This window comes from Melanaphis sacchari, unplaced genomic scaffold (assembly GCF_002803265.2).
Source record: "Melanaphis sacchari strain LSU unplaced genomic scaffold, SCAv2.0 Contig103_pilon_pilon, whole genome shotgun sequence".
In the NCBI taxonomy this organism is placed as follows: Eukaryota; Metazoa; Arthropoda; class Insecta; order Hemiptera; family Aphididae; genus Melanaphis; species Melanaphis sacchari.
In genome coordinates this window covers 1,015,450-1,037,604 of record NW_020270383.1, presented here as the reverse complement: position 1 = coordinate 1,037,604, position 22,155 = coordinate 1,015,450, and the positions used below count along the sequence as shown (strand labels likewise).

The 22,155-nt window shown below is 24.4% G+C and overlaps 2 protein-coding genes across 6 annotated transcripts; both read right to left on the bottom strand.

Moving 5' to 3' along the window:
• Positions 1–971: 971 nt before the first annotated feature.
• On the bottom strand, positions 972–2,510 carry LOC112602462. Its single transcript, XM_025350538.1, has one exon. The coding sequence runs from the start codon at positions 2,328–2,330 to the stop codon at positions 972–974; it is 1,359 nt and encodes a 452-aa protein (XP_025206323.1). The 5' UTR covers positions 2,331–2,510.
• Positions 2,511–2,630: 120 nt separating this feature from the next.
• LOC112602382 (GATA zinc finger domain-containing protein 8-like) lies at positions 2,631–7,919 on the bottom strand. 5 transcript variants are annotated; one of them, XM_025350439.1, is made up of 11 exons: positions 7,586–7,919; positions 6,398–6,544; positions 5,864–6,059; positions 5,584–5,724; positions 4,623–4,739; positions 4,242–4,427; positions 4,013–4,156; positions 3,722–3,951; positions 3,487–3,646; positions 3,256–3,401; positions 2,631–2,852 (listed from the first exon to the last, which is right to left on the bottom strand). In XM_025350439.1, the coding sequence occupies exons 2-10, from the start codon at positions 6,491–6,493 to the stop codon at positions 3,259–3,261; spliced, it is 1,413 nt and encodes a 470-aa protein (XP_025206224.1). In that variant the 5' UTR covers positions 6,494–6,544; positions 7,586–7,919; the 3' UTR covers positions 2,631–2,852; positions 3,256–3,258. The 5 variants fall into 5 exon arrangements, with proteins under 5 accessions (XP_025206224.1, XP_025206245.1, XP_025206230.1 ...); XM_025350460.1 differs by having other exon boundaries at positions 4,401–4,427; XM_025350445.1 differs by having other exon boundaries at positions 7,597–7,919.
• Between the last annotated feature and the right edge of the window lie 14,236 nt (positions 7,920–22,155).

The following is a 22,155-nucleotide window of genomic DNA, read 5'->3' as shown; positions in this document are numbered from 1 at the left end:
CGAATTAACATCGGATAGGTTAATATTTTATTTCTCAAAATAATTACTGGGTAACATTAAATATCCTCGTTTTATTTTAAAGGGATGTTGTCAGTGCTACAAATCGGTTTAATCATTTTATTACCTATTGTCCAAATGTTAGAAGCACATGAATGTAATAATATAATATTGTATTATGAATAATAATAATATAATATGTGTGTGGCTTGGCGTGGCGTGTTGGTTGCTATCAGTTGCGGAATGCGACTGAGAGTAACAGCCACAGCTACTAGCTCCCGGATGGGTGATCACCCGGGAACATACCCAGTGTGCAAAACTCGGTGTATGAGACGTCACATGGACGTTGTATTGTGTGATGTGTGGTTAAAATTAAAGCCTAGTAACGTGAGAGCGACTTCTCCAAGACCCTTTATGCCAAGTTATTAGACCTAGGCTATATGCTGTTACAAATGTAACTCGCATTGGATATTATCAAATGTGATCTATGTTAAGTTTACCATGTGAAGTTGATATTGTAGTATTTTGTAACCCTTTTTTATACATCACAAAGTGGACTTCCATTACCGGTTAAAAATTGACTTCCATTTCAGGTGGAATGAATACATAAACAAATATTTTAAGCATTTTTTTATAACAATTTTATTTATGATATAATATATTTAATGTTAGCTTATTGAGTCATAACTCATAATATATTATTGATGGTTTTTTAATATAGGGATAAACAATTAATAATACATATATAATTAATACTTTTATTTTTTTACAATGAATGCAATAAAGTAAACATTATAGCTTTATTATTGGATATAGAAACAAAAAAACATTTCAAACTTATGCTATCTAATGGTACTAAATAATAAGATGATACATTTAAAATATTTACATAAAAACATCCTACTTCAGTAGACTTAATTGGGGAGTTAAACATAGGATAACATTCATGAAATTTAATAACTTCCAACATTATACTAGAGTTGGGATATTGAATAATTTTTTTTTACTGAAACAACATCATTTGAATGTAATAAAAACGTGTTATCTTTTAAATTATTACAAGTTATTGAGAATTTTTGTAAGATTATTGAATCATAATAAGTAACTAACAAATTTTTTCCATACAAGGGACCATAATAATCTATTTCATTTTTCAAGATTGGATAAGTGACATCAGTATTTAAATTATTAAATCTATTGTATTCAATTACTCTGTTATATATATCTTCTAAGGGATAACTACCATTTTTTGTAATTTTTTTTAGAAATCCTAAATAATTCTCATATTTGAATGCGGAAAAATTATCAAGGGGACCATGCAGTTTAACAAAATTTGGTACGTGAATAAGTCCGTGAACATTATAATTTATGGTATCCTCTCCGTATAATATTGAATACTTTCTAACAAAAGACCTAAGCATATCATTTGCAACATCATTAAAAAGAATACATGTTTTATCAGACATCAATAGTCGTATAGCACAATGTAAAATAATGAAATGAGAATAGAGTTTTTTTTTTAAGCGACCTTTTAAAACAATGGGCCCTGTGTAAAGAAGAAAACATCGGAACTCTGAAGCTTTCCAAAACTCCATATCATCTAGTGATCTAGGTTGTCTACAAAATTCAGAGGGCAAATATTGTCCAAGATCAATCAAATCAGAATTAATTAAATCCACGTGTACTGATAAAAGTCTTATAGGTTTTAAACCTTTTACCCAGAAGCTTAATAATTTTTTCATAACTCCTAGGCAAATATTGTGCATATATTCGAGTACTACTACATTAGTAATGTTAATATCCAATGTTTCTAAAGGGCTTTCATCACCTTTGTGGTAATATTCATCTAATTTTTCTCTAAATGATTCATTTGTTCGTAGGGTACAGTTAATATCTAAATAGGACATACGATTATTAATAAAAGAACCTTCTACAATGCAAGAATTACATGAATGGTAGGCATTATGACCTTTGACATTTAATATAAAAGCCTTAGCTGGGGCATCACACACAACTTGACTAATTTTTAACTGAAAAGTTTTTTCATTTATACGTAAGCCACCACTATCAATAATAATTTTCATTTCAGATATGAAATGTGTTAAAAACTCTGAGGCTGATGAAGGTTTTTTGCTTTTATGGTAATATATTCCAATAGGTATGACAATTTTTGATAAATTATAAATATTGCAATTAACAAATGAAACTAGTATAGGCCAGAAACATGCTTTTGAACTTTTAGAAATTGGAAGACCATCAATATTACATCCTAATTCTAACAAAGATGTATTATGTAGTTCATCAAAAAATTTAGATATTATTGGCATTAACATATTATGTACCCCAAAATGGATATAAGTTCCTGGATTTATATTCAAAATGTTATGACTATTTGATTTAGGTGTTCTTAGTAAAGTTCTTACATCTTTAGGCACATCCAATTCTTCATCACGTAAAATAGTTAGTAATTCATTTACAAAATGGTGCGAAACATGATATTTTGAAATTATGAATCTTAGTTTATCGGCTAAAATTGGTTTATTATTTTGTAAAGGATTTGTGATAGAATTTTCATGAAATAAAGTATAGTCATTTAAAATTGTTTCAACATTTTTTATTGGAAATAACTGTATTATGACTATTATTTATAACTTCAGAATCTGAGACTAATAATTGTTTACTTAAGTTACTTGTGCTACTTGCAGAAGTACTATTTGATGACATTGATTTACTGTTTGGTATAATATTTACACTTGTAGATGATGATGTGGAACATGGTGACTGATTTTGAATGATGGATTTAATGTGCCTTTCAAAATGCCTTTTTGACATGGTTTCAGGAGCTTTTGTTTTTCCTTTTCTATAACAGCCAATAAATAAATAAATTAATAAATATTTTGAAACAACAAAATGTATGGAATTTTAAATATGCAGATTTATCTATCAAGACTATTATGAAAGTACACCCATTACCCAATATTATAAGTAGATTTAATTGTAACATATTCTTAATTTTTTATGTACCAAACACTCAGAAAACACATCATAGTAACTATAAGTTTATGACTATTTTAATTATGCAGAACTTCAAATAGGTATATTAATGCAAACGTATTCATTATATAAGATAATAGGTAACTCAAGAAAACTTGGCAATAATTAGGTATTTTTTTTGTTATTCATACTGAGGTTCTATAACAACGACTACTATTTCAAATTTATATAATATATAATCGTTTACTTTTATCTTAAAATAACTTTTTACATTGTTGCATTAAAACTCGATGTAACATTATTATTTTTATTTTCTCTGAAATAACGCTGTTTTCCATGTTTAAACCATTCCTTCACCAATTCTTCGAACATGGAGTCGGTGCAATCGTTGAATATAGTTTTACATACACCTGAAAAAACAATAGGAATACAATTTCTTTTATCAAAAAAATTTATCCACAGAGAAACGTAAGTTGTGTACTAAAATATACTAACCATTCATTAAACTAAACATTCTCAACTTCTGTAGACCAAAGTTTCCTTGTAGTCCGCACCAAGAACAATTCATTGCTAATTTATTTGTAAAAAGCCGACTTAACACCCTTTTTACAAAGTTTTTTACTTTAACTCCACTGATGGTTTTCATAAACATTTTCTAAAATTTTTAAAATACCTATTGTATTACATTTTTTTTTTTTTTTAAATATTATTAATCTAAATAATTATTTACAAATTGTTTTTCAAATTCAGGACTATTTTCCAATCTTAAATCAACATTTGTTATTTCTGATGGTTCTTTCATTGGAAATAGAGATACAAATTCATCATTTAATGGTTTTTGTTGCATAATATTTTGATTTCCATGCTTCAGCTCTTCTTCTATTTTATACAACCTACTATCAATTCGTTTAACATATTCCAGAACAGATTTTAAAATAATACTGTTGTCATCATTGGTCACTATTGAAAAAAAAAATTATATTATAGTTTTGGTTTTTTTAATTTTTTAAAGTAATATTACCCTGGAAATTTTCACACGAGTTATTAATCAATGAATCGAAGTTCGGTGGATTTGTTTGCAAACCTGTATTGCCACCCAAATGCAATGTTGTGTTGTTATTGAATATCATAGAATTATTAAAATTTTCAAATGATTGATGATGATCTATACAAAATAATTTATAAAATTAAAACAAAAATAATATATTAGGTAGCTTTAATATTTAAATCTATATTGAATCAATATTAACTATCTGGAATTAAAGAAGCTGTATTTCCACTATGTATTTCATTAGAATTATCTGGGAGTGATGAAGCGGTAATTTCACTTAAGTTTGATTGAAGCATTTCTAAGTGATCAGTAGGATTATGATTAATAAAGCTTTTTATAGGCTGAGAAAAATGTTCACCATTATTATACAATGTATCCATAGCATCTAGAATTAAATTAAAACACCTAACATGTAGTACTTATTATACAACAATTAATTACATAAGCATACTATATTACATTATATTATTTTATATAACTATATTACAGTTAATATAATATGTGTTAAGACTTTTTTTAAACATTTAATAAATAATAAATTATTAATTATATTTGTAAGGTAAAGGTATAGAGCAAATACCTGCAACAATATTAGAAGGCATAGAGTTAAAATCTAAAGATTTTCTAGGGTGAGGTGTAGAACTTTTTGATTTGGCTTTAATTATTTTAACAGGGGACTCTTCTGCACTGCTACTACCTACAAAAAAAATAAATAAATAAATAAATATTAGTACCTATATATATTTTATAAATTTTTTTTAAATAAATATATTATACCAATTAGATCTTAAATGTAGTTTAACACAAATTTATCAAGTTTATATTATTTTTATTTTTAGTATGTTATATATTTTGAACAGGTACTAACATTACAAAGGGGTTGTTAAAATTGTAGGTGAAATTCCCGTGAAATTATAAGGGGTAGTGGCCTCAAAAAAGTTTGGGAACTGCTGGAATAGATGATGGTTAAATATTTTATTATAAACAAGTGTTTCTAACACATTTATTTATATTTCCTTAAACTTTCAAAACTATCAGCTATATGCAGACAATGATAAAAAAAAAAAACTACTTCTTTTATTAGAATTATGGTACTTAATAATATGCACTTCCTTTTAGATCGGCCATAAAATAAATAAATATATAGCTTTAAGTCAGTAGTATACTAGAGGATAAAATATAAAAATAAAAACTCAGTTTTGAAATGGGTAGAATGAAAAATATATATGTCATGAACATTGCAACATGTGTTTAAAATTAAGTATTAATTGTCAATAATTAAAAAAATTACAAAATATTATTTTTTTTGCCTGAAACAGGTATATTATTTAAATCCCTCCCCCCCCCCAAAAAAAAGTTAATTACATTACTGGTAAAAGTAACAAATGGAACTTCTGATAGGTACAAAAGCTGTATAGTTAAGTAGTTAGGTACCTTTACATTATAATTTTTATATTTTATCACCTTATAAGAAAAATATTTGTACATTTTAACTAAAAATTAATATTGCTAAGTAATTGGTAATAAAAAAATCAACAAACCACTATTGCTGTCTTCTAAAAAATTTGATAGACGAACACTGGGGATTTTCTTCCTTTTTTTATTGACCATAACTCCACTGTCTGACTGTTCAGAACATGAAAATAATTCTTTTTCACGTAAAGATGCCTCTTTGTATGTACCTTATTATTTTTTTATATCATAAACAAAAAAAAATATAACAAAATAGGAATATATTATAATGTTTATAACATATTATATCTTATAATTTATCTATAAGCAGCTATATATTAGCTACTTATATTAAAGTATTTCTCTTACTATATTTTTCATAAGTTCTAACTGGAAAACATTTCCAGCTTTTACTAGGTTCTGTACCATTTTGTATATTTGATTTTACTGTGCCCATGTTTAAACTGTTCGGCCACTTTGAGAACCAAGTATTATTTACCATAATCAACCAATTTGAAGGGATCACTGAATATTTATTTTCATTTTCAAAGTATCCAACAACCCACTAATAAATAATAATTATTATTACAATGTGATTATTAGATATTATATCACACAAATAACAAAAAAAAAAATTAATTTATTAGTAACATTTGATAATCTAAATCCATAAAATACCTATAATATTATTATAACTGATATTTAACACCTAGTATTAGCTATTAAATGTATTATAATTTACATACGTAATATTTTTTAGTCCAACTCCAGATCTCTTATTATTATTAAACATAATATTAAAATTATGAAAAAACAAAAATCTAAAGGGGGGTGTCTGAGTGATTGGTTCATAAGTTTAATAGTATTGTAATAGTTTAAAATAAAAATAATCTGAATATTTACTTGAATTGGTTGAATGGGTGGAATAGACATATCTTGATGAGAGTCAATGGCGTTATTGGCATTTGATTGAGCATTATTAGATTGCGTTGAAGACATAATAAAACTGTACTGATGTAGATGTAACAAAAGATTTTAATAACAAGTGTGCTGAAAATTTAAAATTTCAACCATTATTATTTATTATAATTTATAATTCATAGTTGTTTGAAATAAATATAGGAGACAGCAGACCAGTAATAGTTATATAAGTAGGTAAGTACTGTTAAACGAGCCAACTTAGGGCAAAAATATTATCTTATAGTCTTAACCATATACTGAATGTCTGAACTCTGAATGTGAAACAAAGATTGTTTTTTTATCTTAACAATATTTAAATAACTTTAGTAGTGTTGCAGCTTAAAATTTTTAACCTAAACATTAATTTGTATTAATTAATGTTATGTTAAATATCTATTGTTTTGCTAGGTTTGAAAACTTACACTAATACTAATAAAACTCATTGAATGAGGTGTTTTAAATAAAAGTTAATAATAAAAAATATGTTTGGATGTGTATATGTATAGTTTACTATATTATAAATTATTATTTCTGTATATTACAATTTAAATTTTTTAGTTCAACTTAGGCCAATTTAAACAAGTCAATTCCATTTAAACAAGAATAATTTAGTCTAAATAGTACTTATATAGTTATTAGTTATATTTTTAATATTGTACTGATGGGTAAATGTCGTAGAAAAATTGTTGAAAATTATAAGAGAATAATAATGTAATTATTATTCTTATATGTTAATATATACTAACCTGCAATTACAAAATATATCTGTTACACTCAGAAAATGGTCTATTATTTAAAAAAAAAATTAAAATAGTGCCCTAAGGGTTAAGTTGGTTTAAGTGGATGATAACATAGGTTTTTCATACAAAAAACATGAATGTCAATTTGATTGCCACATTGTTAATATTCAGTACAACACGGGGCAAGCATAAAAATAAAAAAAACCATCGAAGGAATAATTTGTAGGTATGGTTCATATGCATCAGAAATATTAATAAACCAAACCTTAATTAAAAAAAAAATATTACACTGAAAAAAAGATACATCAAGATAAATTAATCTTACAGTTGGCCCGTTTGATGGTTTTACATTTCCTATATATTATTAAACATAAAAAATGTGTAGACTTACCACTTACATACCTTAATAGTGAATATTATAGTAGGTACATAATATGTTCTATGCTTATAGACAGCTATTGTAAACTCAACAGACAACAATATATTTACACAACACTTTTATAGTTTTATTAGGTAGTTACCTATTTTAAAAGCAAATAACGGTGCAAACGAAATACTTAAAAGTTAATACACTATATAACACGGTGATTACGATGAGAGTATGAGACCATTGAGACCGTACGGAAAAATGAAAATAATAAGCGAATGAATGTCAATACTCAATTGTCGACGGCAGTAATATAATATTCGGTATTCTTATAGGTTATAGGTTATGCTTCTTGCATTTTGTGGTCTACGATATAAAAAACATCAGTTTATAATAAATAATAATAATAATTATATTATTTATATATTATTATATTATACAACAATTCCAACTCGCCTGCGACTTATATGCGCCGTCTATAAGAGGTTCATTAAAGTTCTATAACATTGGGAAACCCAATGTTATAAATTTATTTTTATTTCTGTAAATAGTGTAGGACGCGTGTATAATATTATATAATATATTACAATGTCACATGTGGTACCTACATATAACTTTACATGGAGGTAAATTATTGATATACCATCAACATCTCGATTGTAATGTTAATTACAAATCACATAACTCACAAGTAACTTTTAAATGTGAATGAAGTTCCATGTCATGTCATCATTAAACATTGCATGCACTTAAATTTAGTAAGGTATCCGCGGAGTTCACTATTACTTTACATTCCTATAACTTCAATACATGTATATCCGTTACATTGTGAAGTTAAATTTTAACTCAAAATCTACGTCTCGGCGAGGTCAGTGTCACACATTTGCACACTGGGTAGTGATTAAAAACCTTACCACATATACACGTGTTTGCTATCAACCGTAACAATCGTAAAAAAAAACAACCACCTACCGTACCAATCTTACTCCTACCACAGTTCATAATCCCTACAATAGCTAATGGCCCTAGTCCCCGGGCTTAAGTTCAATAAAAATATATATATATATGTGTGTGTCTAAACATTCCATTCCAATATGTATTAGAATTTTCAAATACATTTTTTTAGTCAATACTCAACTTGATTATTTTATTATTCATCTAAACAATATTCTTTTTTTGTTAACTTCCAATACCTATTAAAAAAAAAAATTTCAGTCAGATCCGCTTTTTTATTAGAGAAAAGTTTTGGTGATTTTATGTAATTTATCGTGTTTAATGATTAGTGACATAATACTACAAAAAAGAAATATTTCTAATAACATTAAAACTATTAAAAAAAATAAATGTTTTAAGTTATTGGATAGTAAATTCCACTTGGTTTTTAATGTCTACTGTACAATTCTTATTTTAATCGGCTTGAATTTAATTTGTAGGTAATAAAAATTACATCTTACATCTTACATATGCACTTGATAAAAAACCAAAACACAAGTCTAAAGACTAGATTTGTGAGTACATACATGTATAACATAATTTATTATTTTTAAGATTCATTATTATTTATGTTTCTTCCATTTTAACTTAATCTATAGAGTTTTTGATTTAAAAACAGAAATTTTTCAAGAGTTGGCTAATTTTTCATACAACCGATCCGTTTTAATATTTTATAAACAGAAAGCGACATTTTTTAGTTTGTTACATAATAAGAATAATAGAATCTTCTTTGGGCATCAAATTTTATCTGAAACTATACGATATTAATTATTAATAATATATTGTTACATCTTGGTGAATCCTTGGTAGCTTTGAATAACTCACAGAGCTAATGTATTATGGTGAATGATTATAGCCACAAAACGTCAAAATCTGTTAATTTTCGTATTGACAGAGTAAAATGCTTATTGATTTAGTAATTTTGAATGAAGTATAAATTAATTTCTATAGTTTTCAAGCTTCAGTATGTTTATAATATAATATATATAATATCAAGTAAATTACATTTAGTAATATCAATCTATAAATATCAGTTGTAAATACATAATAAATAACAAGATATGCCATATACAGATATTATATAGATGGTAATATAATATATTGTAAAGTAAAAAGTATTACCTAATAAAAAATTTAAAAAAACATTGTAAGTAGAAATTATTGCTTAAATAAATACTAGCTTAATAGTCATGATAAATATCTTCAGACTACAATTGAATATGTTTGATACAAGTACAGTAAGTTAATTGTATTATGTTTTAGTATGAAACCATGATTATTTTCAGTTTTTAAACTATGATAAACCATAATAAAAAAAACATTAAATATCCAACATATTGAGAAGCATAGTTAATATCACACATAAAAAAATTGTAGTTATTTACTCTTAATCTTCAAAAATTGTAATGTCTATTTATTACATATAGGCGTTAGGCAATAATGATTACTTAAACTATAACCGCCCATTATAAAAAAATTGTTTTATTTAATTAAATTATTAAGACTGGTCAAGGGAAATAAATTGATTTTAAAAAACATTAATTTTATTTTTTTAAGGAGTTTTAATATTTAATAATGCTTAGAGTGGAATATTGTGTTTCAGATTTTCTACATAATAATTATTTACAATCGGTTAATTAATTTGCCCGTGTAAATATTTATTTAAACGTTTTTATCGTATTTGGAACAAAACTGGTTCTTTTAATAATAATATATTTAAACCAACCAGTTATTTATTAGTTAAATCGTTTAAAGAGTAATAGATTAATTAATAGATTCAGCTCATCAAATTTTCTCTAAATAATTTCTCAGAAAATCATATATGATGAAATAATATAGTGAATAAATTTAAACGTTAGTGTAATCGAGTTATAATGTTAAGATGAATATTATATTAATATTTAAATATTTTGTTAGGTACACCTGCTGACTATTTTAGTTACAAAATTGTACTACTATACAAACTATATCAAATTTACTAAACAAAAAATGTAATTCAGGAAATATTAGTAATGTTATAAGCTTTTGTATAATCGGATGATAAAGATATCAAATTAAACAAATAAATTATAAAATACAATTAATAAAAAACTGTGTGTTGTATAAGTATATTACAATATTAAATATACCTTATATTATATTATATAACATTGAAAATGATTTAAAAAACTAATAAATAAATAACATATATTATATTATGTTATATTTGTTATAATTATAATAAATAAAAATTAATTTAATAAAAAAATAATCGTCACCAACATTTATCATTTTTTAGTTAATATGTTAAAAATTAGAAAATCTCACCAAAATAAATTATTAATCTGTAAAAAACAATTTGGCTATTTTTTTATGCAGTTGAAAATATACGCAGAGAAAAATGATTCAGTCTTTTAATAAAAAATATATAGCCAATAAAACATATTTAAAATAGTTTGTACGCATATAATTTAATAAAGTAATCATGTAATTTTACATTTTATCAATACATTTTATTGATAAACTATACTAGGAGGTGTCCTGTTTTGTCATTTATACATTTTAACTATAGACTTTTTTAATGACATACCTATTACGATATCACAATAATAATAATAATAATTAAATAACAACAAATAATTATGGTAAATAGGTACCTACCACGGTCTATAATATTTCATTATGAGCGTAGAAGTAAATCAATTGTGTTGTAAATTGCTCTGATGAACAATAATATTATATTTTACATCTTTATGATAAACAAATAGCCTGCAGTCTGGTACGTTCGGATTACGCGCATACCCGACACGTATCTATATATATACATTTTTATGTTTTGTATTGATGATAATTTATGTTTAAGACTTATTGAAATCTAAATACCCGAAAGCCATAGGATAAAATATGTAAAAAACAAGAGAGGGAGAGAGACGGGCAAAAAACAAATATGAAAAAAAATAATGAAATATTTTGGAATAATCCAAGTGGTTACAGTCATTCGAACTCAATAATTATTAATTATAAAGCGAAAGAGAAAAAGATAAAGATAATTTGTTTTTAAGTGAAAATAAAAATTAGGAAAAAAAAATTTAAGTACAAACACGTTCGGTTTGAATGGTTAATAGGTTCGGATAAAATTTATTTTTATTATTCTAATACACGATTATAAACTCGTCATGTTTGAGATAGTGGACAATAAAAACAATGATTTATATCTTAGTTAACCATGGTATTATTGTGTACCCCTACCATCTGGGTGTATCCGTCGGACGTAGGTAGATAATAATATAACGGCAGTTAAATAATACTACATGTACAACAGTTGTCTGCGATACAGGCACTTTAGTGAATACCGAATAAATACATTTAGGTACTAACAGCAACGGCTGTTAAATTTCCTCCTCTATTTTTTTTTGTTTTTACTCGTCACATTTCTGTACTCCAGATGCACTTCATAATTAAAGTAATATACTTTAGATATAAATAATACTTGAAATCATAATGAACATAATAATCGTCGACGATCAATATATTGCGCTTTATTGCTTTAGCGAATACGCTGCATACACCTAGATTATCCTATGCGTTTCATTTAAATTTTGGTCAGAAGTGATAATATTTTCTTCAGTCAGTGATTTTCTAGTGGAGACTTTTCAAGGATAGAGAGTTACAAAGGATTCATACATCATTTTAACAGATCAGAAATCTAATCATTAGTTGGCATTTTGAAGAAGTGATTTTTTTTTATATGCAGGACATTCAAATATACTAATAGGTACCTATATTTTGTAGTTGATTTTTATTTTTTAATGATATGTATGTCTTTATAATTTTACTGTGGAACCATTTCGAGAAATTTTACAATTTTTACAGTCATTTATCCCATATAATTTGATTAAACGACTAGCTTAACATATTAAATTTTCTTTTATATATATATATTCGATAATCAAGCTATTTCAATTAATTCAATCTTTAAAATCAAATTTAATTTATATCAATGCACGGGCTACCGGGATTTCCAGTTCTCCGTAATGTAAGCTAAAAGGAAAGACCACCATCGTGGCACGTTCTGTTTTTATTTATTACATTATACCAATAATTTTAAACAAATAAAATATTCTACATTTTCGTTAATTGTAGTGTAAATAATTCTAATAAATAACAGTAAATATTATTAGTTTATATAATTGCCACTTCATGTTTTTATTATTTTTTATACCATATCAGTTTCCCTCGAGCGATACCAGTTATTTAATAACTTGTCAGATGAATATCTTGATAGCGTATATAAAAATATTTGTCCAATATATTATTATATTGCAATAGAAAAATGGACGATTCTTCATTACCACTGATTGCCAATGATGTTGTGAAGAAAAGATAAATATAAATTAATCATACTGTATTTTATTAGTTTGGATATAATATTTGGTTTCCTGACAAAACAACGGTGTAACCTGCTGAATGCTGATTAAATTATAATTAAATATTTTTATGTGAACAAACAAGATATTTTATTTAAGACATTTTCCACACGGATAAACTCTTCACGTACTGTGTCATCAATTATAACTCTTAATCATTAACAGTCAAGTAAAAATATGCAACTTGTCTGATGAAAATTCAATTTAAATAACATGAATAAGAAGTATAAAAGTTATCTAAATAAGTTATAATAAAGGTAATAGACGATTTGGTGTAATTTATGCAGTATTTTATTAATAATTTAGTGAGTATTAAAGAATAAATTATTTAAAAACTCATACCTCATAAAAGCATTTATTGGAACTATTATTGGGCTTTAGACTATACATTATAAACGTAATTTCTTAAATTTCTTGAACAATATTTTTTTTTTACATAATATCCCGACAATCAATGATAGTAGTAAATCAATGATTTACTACTTCTGATGTTACTATATTTTATTGTTTAAATAACAGTATATGTTTATTTTGGCTCAAGATAAAAAGTAATCTTTAAAATAAATAATAATCATATAAATTAATTTAGAATAGTATTTACGTTAAAAATAAGTCACGCGTAAGGCATATTGTATATTATACAAATTGATAAATTTTGGCCATAAGTCACTAACCAAATATATTATCTTATATAACAATAAATGACTTATAGATATATAATTCAATATTGTCAACATCTCAGTTGAATATATTTATAATTGTTAAATTAACTACACAAAGAGTAGATTCACCCGTCTCATCGTCCAACTGTTAATATAATTCTGATTAATAAGTAATTGTGTATTATGACAAAATTAATAGAAAACCTATAGTTAGTAAGTATGCTACTTAACTTACAGAAATAGTAGATAAATGTATGTATGAACATTTTTTTTCCAAAAAAGATATGAACAACTTACTGTTCAATAATTGAATTAAAATTTTATTTATGAAATTATTTGAATAAAATATTATAAATTTATACATATAAGTATAATTGTTAATGTTTTTTTTTATCTATTATTACATTATTAATATAATGATAATAAAATAATATGTTCTAGAATGTACGAAAAGTTTAAGTAAGTTAAAAGTAAAATTAACTATATATATTTCAATTGAATATAATATAGTTTATTATTATAGATACAGAGATACAAATATCAAAAATATTTTTACGAAACGATAATATATATATATATATATATATATATATATATATAGTATTTGAGATAAATATTATTATATCATTAATTGATAATTTCTCCTTATTTGTTCTGTTCATTCCTGTTAAATAAATTAAACATATTATTTTAACTACTTCCAGTAAATGTTCAAATAGGATATAATTATTCAAAAATTACCACCAACCATCAATGGTTGACTTATTATTCTAATTGGAATACGAATCAAGATAACTAAGCTATAAAAACATCAACATGAATAATATATTATATTGTGTTATGTTGATTGAAAACAATAGTAACGCCAAAGAACGAGACTTACACGAACATGTGTGTGCATGTACGTATATCGTATTTAGAATATTGTGGGTGTGTACTGTGTAATGATGGTTGATAGAGTTCAATTAAAAATCTGTTATTCAATAGAGGTTTGTACAATGCAAGCTTTTACAATAATTGATATAATATATTATCTATTTACTAGTTACCATAAAATGATTTTATAACATAAACCATTGATATGTGAACAGTGTTAAAGTATACCTATAGTGGCTATAACGTACGGACAAGAATTTGACCATATTCTATTTGTCATAAAAATTGAAAATTTTAAAAACAACGACATAATTGTGATTCTTGTGATACAATTTCGCAGTTCAAAAACCGAATGGAATCAACGTTGGTTTTGTGGTTTCGGCAACAAAGTTATCAAACGAGCACCCTATTATGCAGTTTGTCAAAAACAATTTAACGGACAATGAATTTTACCTTGATATACCTACATAATATACATAATATTATAGGTATATACATATGGGGAATGAATAAAAAAAGTACCGAACCGGTTATGAGTTTTTTTTTTATGGAGTAATACGAAACTAGGCGGCGACGACCCCCCATATTCTTTTGGTAACATTGCACCATAATAGGAACGTCAACCGTCCAGGCATAATAGGTAATAGGATCATAAGAGCCGATTTTGGCACGAATGTAAAGGACATGGATATAATCCATGATTATTTAGGATACCCCCTCCCTCCACCAAAATCGTTTTATAGTAATTACCTGTTCTCGAACAGGGGTTTTCACCCTATCTTTTTCATTATTAATATATTATTATTTTTTTAAATACAAGTCTCGAAACAAAGCGACTGCAAAGGAAACTGGACTGAGTAATTGTTTATGTCACAAAGAAGGGGCGTTTCACATGTAAAAAAAAAAAAAAACTACCAATATAATCGAGCGAAAACTTGTGTAACAGTTTAAATATTATACTTGATAATTGAATGTATTTAGTAATAATTAATAACATACATCGCGTCGTTGTTATCATCTCAGAAGATAACTAGAAATTAATGAAAACAGTTTTATTATGACGTAACATAATAATTATATGATTCATTGATATTTAGTCTTATGTGATGAATACAATTTGATATTTATTTATTAAAACTTATTAAATTGGTAAAAAATTAATAATTGTATTATTTTCATTTTACAAAACGATTATTGACCGTTAGGATTTTAAATGAGCGAGGTAATTGAGTTATTTATTGAATATTATTGTTAATTAGGTTACATTACTCAAAAAATCAATGACTTAAACATCTAAAATCCAATTCGATAATACCTATCTAACTAATATTTAGTAGTTGAAAATTGATAAATAATTATATTGTTTTATAAAATTTAAAAATATATCTATAAGTATATTGATAAAGAAATCCTATTATTTTATTTTTAAAAAATCAGTTGAATAAGTGAAATTAGTGCAAGATAGTATTATTTTAATAAATCAGTTCTAAAAATTATCTAGAGCTTTGTGATAAATCATAAATACAATGTATTTAAACATCATACTTGGTTTATGTTATCGATTTTAGCATACGTTTTTAAAATTGTAAACATTTTTTTAAAATGATTTAGCATTAATCAAAAGTTTTCTAATTTAGAACTTTTATCGATATTAATATTATTTGTACCATAATGTTAAGTTTTCTTATTCAAAACTATTTTTTTAATAAAATACATTTTAAAATTTACCATTTTTCATAATTTTAAATTTAATTTATAATATAAGTATTCAAAACAAATATTATAAAAATAAATGTATTGTTTATAATTCATATAATGTTTAAATACTATATAGTTCTTAGAAATAAATGAACTTGAATTAAATAAAAGGTGTTGTAGATTAAAAGAATGCATGCAGTATAAATTATATGCTTTAAATATAATGATCGACCGACTAAGTTACATTTTCATACATCTAGAAAAAATAATTATTTATATGCATTTGATTAATAAATACAGCACAATACGATTAAAATAATGTTTTGTTCATTATAATATACTTATTAGGGTATGATGATAAATGTATAATATTATACCTCTAAGGCTATATAAAATAACTAAGACATCTGTTATTCTTGTATGAGTATATGTAATTGATGATTGATTTATAGTTTACATAATAACTCTTAATAAGTATCATAAATTAAGTAAAACAATAGTTGGTGGTAAAAAACAGTTAAAAACATCCTTAGAGTTAAGTTATATATTATTTTACCATTAAATGACGTAAACAAATATTTCATTATATTTATATTTAGTAAAAATGTAGATTTTATTATAAAACCATTTCAATTCTTATGGTACAGAAGTTTTTAATTTTGAAAATATTTTATACAAGATAAACAAATTAAATACTCTGTTTAACTTACAACACATAATTTCTTTATAGCCTTTAAATTTTTGATAATAATGACTTTACCAAGTCAAACGATTCATCTAGTATCCATAGTAAAATTAATTAAATGTCGTCTGTCTGAACTTTATTAATTAGGTATCTACATACGACTAGCAAATGAAAAAGAGACTAAAAGAAAGTTTTGTTAGTTTTCGGTAATTCATAATTGTTATTAAGTTGTTCTTAACTTTGGTATTAGGGCTTATTATAAACAATTTAAAAATAAAGTGGTTCTATAATTATATTTCATATAAGGTTATCAAAATACCCTGAGCAATTGAGTACTTTTTATTCAAGAAGCAGCCTCTGATATAATTAATATTTTTTAATTGGTTTTCAAAAAAAAAACATTAAAAACAAATAAAAAACTTTTATTTTAAAATTAGAAATATCTAATAAAGATTTTTAAGTTAACCTCTTTATTGCGTATGATTATTCGAAAAATATCAACAAAAAACTAAAAGAAATGGAACATTTTTTTTAAATTTGTTTTATGTATTAAAATTAAAATATGTGATAAGTTATCTGTACTTTTATAATACTTATTTTTTGGTGTTTATGTAATTAAATGTCACTTATCCCAATAAATAAATATTAAATATTTTATTGTTAAATGGTCAGAGAAATACAAATGCTTGTGTACTTATTCGAAAGCTTAAAATATCGATTATTTCGTGGTACATTCGATATTATGTCGTTTAGCTTTTTTACTTTGCCAATCGATAATATAAAATATAAAAAAAATTATTTGTAAATAAAGTCAGAATAAAGTAACTTAGAATATGTTTTTTGTTTTTAAAATATACTTTATGCAATATATAGTATGATAAACTACTTTAGAATTTATTATTTTATGCATTTCCAAAAGTTATTGCACGTTCATAGATCTTATAGTTAAAATTGTTGGTGTCTAATGAAAAAACAATCAAAATATAAACCTGTCTATAATAATAATCATAGTTCTAAGTTAATATTATATAATTTTTGATGTATGTTTAAAGTTTAAACTATAAAGTATAAACCATCAATAAAATCAATTTATAAACCAAACAAAATTGTATTATTTACGAGTCATTACGACTAAATAAAATTATATATTAGGTATCAAAAGAACTTAACTTTACAGTTGAATGGAAGCTGGAATTTCAAAAATATTTATGATCAAATTTATATTTAATCAAATATATTATGTTATATATTTATACATTATACACGTTTCATTAAGTGAAGGAGCTCTAAAAATCATGTTTCACTTGTATTTGCTTTAATTTTCTTGTATTGACTTCAATACTGAAGAAGTTGATGTAAAAATAATTAAACTTTTAATGAAATTTCTGATGAAAATAATAAATAAATAAATGAAAATCCAGATTTGAAAATTGTTACATTTTGAAAAAGGAGCAATTATTTAATACATTTAACGATATGTTTCCACCTACCACCCATTCGTTCTTTCATTTATCACAAAACGTTTTCAAAAAAAATTTAGTATGTGCCTTTCTTAAAGATGTTCTAAAGAGATGAAACTCAATTTATTAGCGAAAAATATATATACCAACTTTGGAAAATAAACTGGCTATATGGCTTTTAGATTATTATTACTATATTGAATTTTTTTTTATTTATTATGATTTAAAATGTTTCAGCACACAGAGTGCTATTATAAGTAATTATTTTATATTGAAATTAATCAATTGTAATTTATATTATATATTTGTAATAATAAATAAAATTCAAAGTCGGTTTGACGCGGTCGAAACTATATTGAAACTAATGCATAACGATAACAATCAGTAAAAAAATCAATTTTTATTTCCACCAAAACTTTGGTCAATACTTACCGTTTAAATTTTGGTTTGCCTAAAACTGCGAATATTGAGGAATCGTTACATAGAAAAATTGATGATCAGTTTTCCCTAATCTAGATATGTTAAATCAAATTTTAGTTAAAAATGTAAATAATAGTTTCCATGTTTCTATTTTTTTAACTAATAAGTTATAAAAACCAATTAAAACTATTTTAATGTTTTAATTGTTTCAGGTCTATTTAAACACTATAATCTAATATGGAAATTGAAATATCTTTGAAATTAAATTGGAAGTTGAACAATTAATTTAATAAATTTATTTATTAATACAAGAAAAGTAAATAAAAAGTAAAAGTTAATTCACTTAGATAAATTTTATTTGTCTACATGATTTATTTTATTTAATCAATATTTAATAAAAATATTTCATAGTTTTTAATTATTTATACTTTTATTATAAAACTATTTAAACTTTAAACTTATAAACTCATTAAAACATAATAAATGTTTATGTTGAAACGTTTAACAAACAAAAACAAAATCAAAATAACGTTGTCATATGAAATTAGTAAAACATTTAACAACTTTTACGGTTTTCGTTTGTTTTAATATATTTTGTAAAGGACAAGTCACAAGCAAATTCGCATAGGTCGTTCAGTATTATTTTCAAAATAGTATAGTGTAGTATTCTTGCCGTATCGCATTTATTTATTAAACCATAATTGTTTTTGCTTTCCTCTTATAAGTTATACTGATTATACTGACTTTTAGCCTTAAGCGTATTTATACTAAACTAACTTTTATTTGTTCATTTTTTTGTACTTATACTGATATACGTAACTACATATTTTTTTTATTTCTGAAATGCGAAAAACGATAATTTTGATTTGTATGGACAAATTTAAATAAAAAGTTCGTTTCATCATCACCTAAATTTAGAAAAAAAACTTTAATTTATAAAATATAAGTTCTTGGTTTAATGAAATTGGAATACTGCCAGTTCTAAATAATACATCCTATAAACATTTCAAACAGTTAAAAAAAAAATAAATATTTTTCTATGTTAATTATGATATAAAAATTTAATTTTTAAGTATTCAAAATAAATTATTTTTTTTATTAATATGAAATACATTTTTGACTCATTGTTTAAATAAACAAAAAAAATATAACTCGAAGCAACTATGAATTAGTTTTAACGCTATACAAATTTTGCATTGTCGTATATATTTCTTTATATATTTTTTTATATGATAAAATATCCACATGCCATTTGAGTGTTTCAATAAGTAGCCAAATCAGTTGAGATTTACAGTTATCATATTTATATTTAAAATGATTTTATCAAATATTTTTATTCGTAAAAAAATCTTTTTTACCAGTTTTTATCACCAACTATAGAAACTTATATAGTTAACTTTAAAATATATTAAGGAGAATGAACAAACTGTTTTGCATATAATGTAATAATTAATAATTTTCTTTCTTTAATAGAAGATACACTTGTAAATTTTATGATTGAAAGGTAAAATAATCCTCACAATATTTACTTTCTTCAAATATTATTTTTCTTATAGATAAAATTGAAACTCGACTGATTATATTTAGTTGATATTAATGAAAAAAAAATTAAAAAAATAGATTTTATTTAATTTTTTTTTTTTTATGTACATTGACTGAAATAATAATGTTCAACGATACAGAATACGTTGCTAGAAACATTTCACGGTTTCTGTAAAAATATCGTATGCAAAAAAATAAAATGTGCTCGGGGTAGCTTTATGTGGGTGCCAAAGTTTATACAGAGACACGCGCATACACATGTTCATACATTCTTTTTTTTTTGTTACTAACATTTTGCAGGAGTAAGTTTAATAGGTATACGAGCTGGTTGTTTATTTATGGGGAGGTTTTTGCATATATACGGCTGCATAACACACATACACATGGGGTCGCGTTATATACGCAGGCCACCGCATTCCTATAACGCTGTTTCGTCGACAGTTATTACTGCGCACAACAAAACAAATTACTGTTTTATAATTTCACAAACGGCCCTTTTGCCTCGGCTTGAACCCATGTCCCGTACTGCACACACTGTCGCGTCTACTTTGGTCATTGGATTTAGCACCTCTTTTGCACATTTAAATTCTGAACAAGCAAAATAGCGCTGTTGACGCTACCGCAACGTGCAATCGATCACAGAATTAATTGTCACGAAAATTGTGCAATATATTTTTCTTTTTTTTTCGTGTTGTATATATATTTGCAGCATATTTTGTTCAAATAAAAACTAGATATAATAATATTATTTTTGAACCGCCGTTGACATTGCGATACCTGTGACAAATTTTTTGAACTTTCAGTATTTTAAATAATATTTAATATAATAGTAATAATAATAGTTGCATGTAAATATCTCAATAATAAAACCCAGAGAAATCGCTACGCCACATACCTATAGTTGTAGGTTTTGATCGAATCCTGTTATTTAATAGGTCACTGTAATAGATGTGTTAAATTTTAATTCAATAATCATTACGCACGAAAAACGATTTCAAGTGAAAACGGCCTATATTCCTAACGATATTTTATCACATAATATTATTTACATTACGATTAGTAATTTATTTTCAATCAGTAAAAACATGATAGGTTGAATTAATTTTTGCCGAAACAAAACTCAAATATTATATGATAACTGTTATTAGATAATTTCATAAGACATTTAAAAAAAATAAATATTTTATAAAATTGTGAAATATTTCAAGTGTACTCGTATATGAATAAAATCGCTTAACAAAAAAATAATTATAAAATCGTTATTTTCGTTTAAATATTTAATGTTTTCAACATTAAAACTTAAAATGATTATAAAATACCATTATAAATCACACATATAATTTTTATATTTTTAAGTTTTTGCTGTAAAAACAATTTATGTATTTAACTTTTATTATATTTCTAAGATTTTTATTCACAAACAAATATTGTATTATTTATACGAGTATTAATATAAATGGAAAAAAAAACGCCAATCAAATCAAAATTAAAACTTAAAGTAGCACAAAAAAGCCAATATATTTAAAAAGTTATATATTGCTTATAAAGTGCTAATATAAATATTTTGTGATGTAAAATTATTAATTTGTTGAATTATTCTATCATCGTGAAGGTAACATGAAGTAGTTGTATTACAATAATACCATAGAGCTATTGCCCTGTACACTAACAGTCATAATAATTGATGTGGTGGGGGCTTGAATCTCATCGAAAATTATTATTTTTTTGAATAATAATTGTATTGCACTTTTTGTTTGTATTTTATTATAAATATCTTATAACGCATTAATTTTGCACAACAAAATGTATATATGATATATAAAATATATTTTGCATTAATTACAACAAAATT

What these genes read in the sequence shown, in the direction of transcription:
- LOC112602462 (XM_025350538.1), bottom strand. Translation starts at nt 2,330, where the DNA reads ATGTTAATGCCAATAATATCTAAATTTTTTGATGAACTACATAATACA.
- LOC112602382 (XM_025350439.1), bottom strand. Translation starts at nt 6,493, where the DNA reads ATGTCTTCAACGCAATCTAATAATGCTCAATCAAATGCCAATAACGCC. An exon ending in TTTAGAAGACAGCAATAGTG is followed by an intron (nt 4,740 to 5,583) that starts GTTTGTTGATTT and finishes TTTTTTTTGTAG; the next exon opens with GTAGTAGCAGTGCAGAAGAG. An exon ending in AATGTTTAGTTTAATGAATG is followed by an intron (nt 3,402 to 3,486) that starts GTTAGTATATTT and finishes TTGTTTTTTCAG; the next exon opens with GTGTATGTAAAACTATATTC.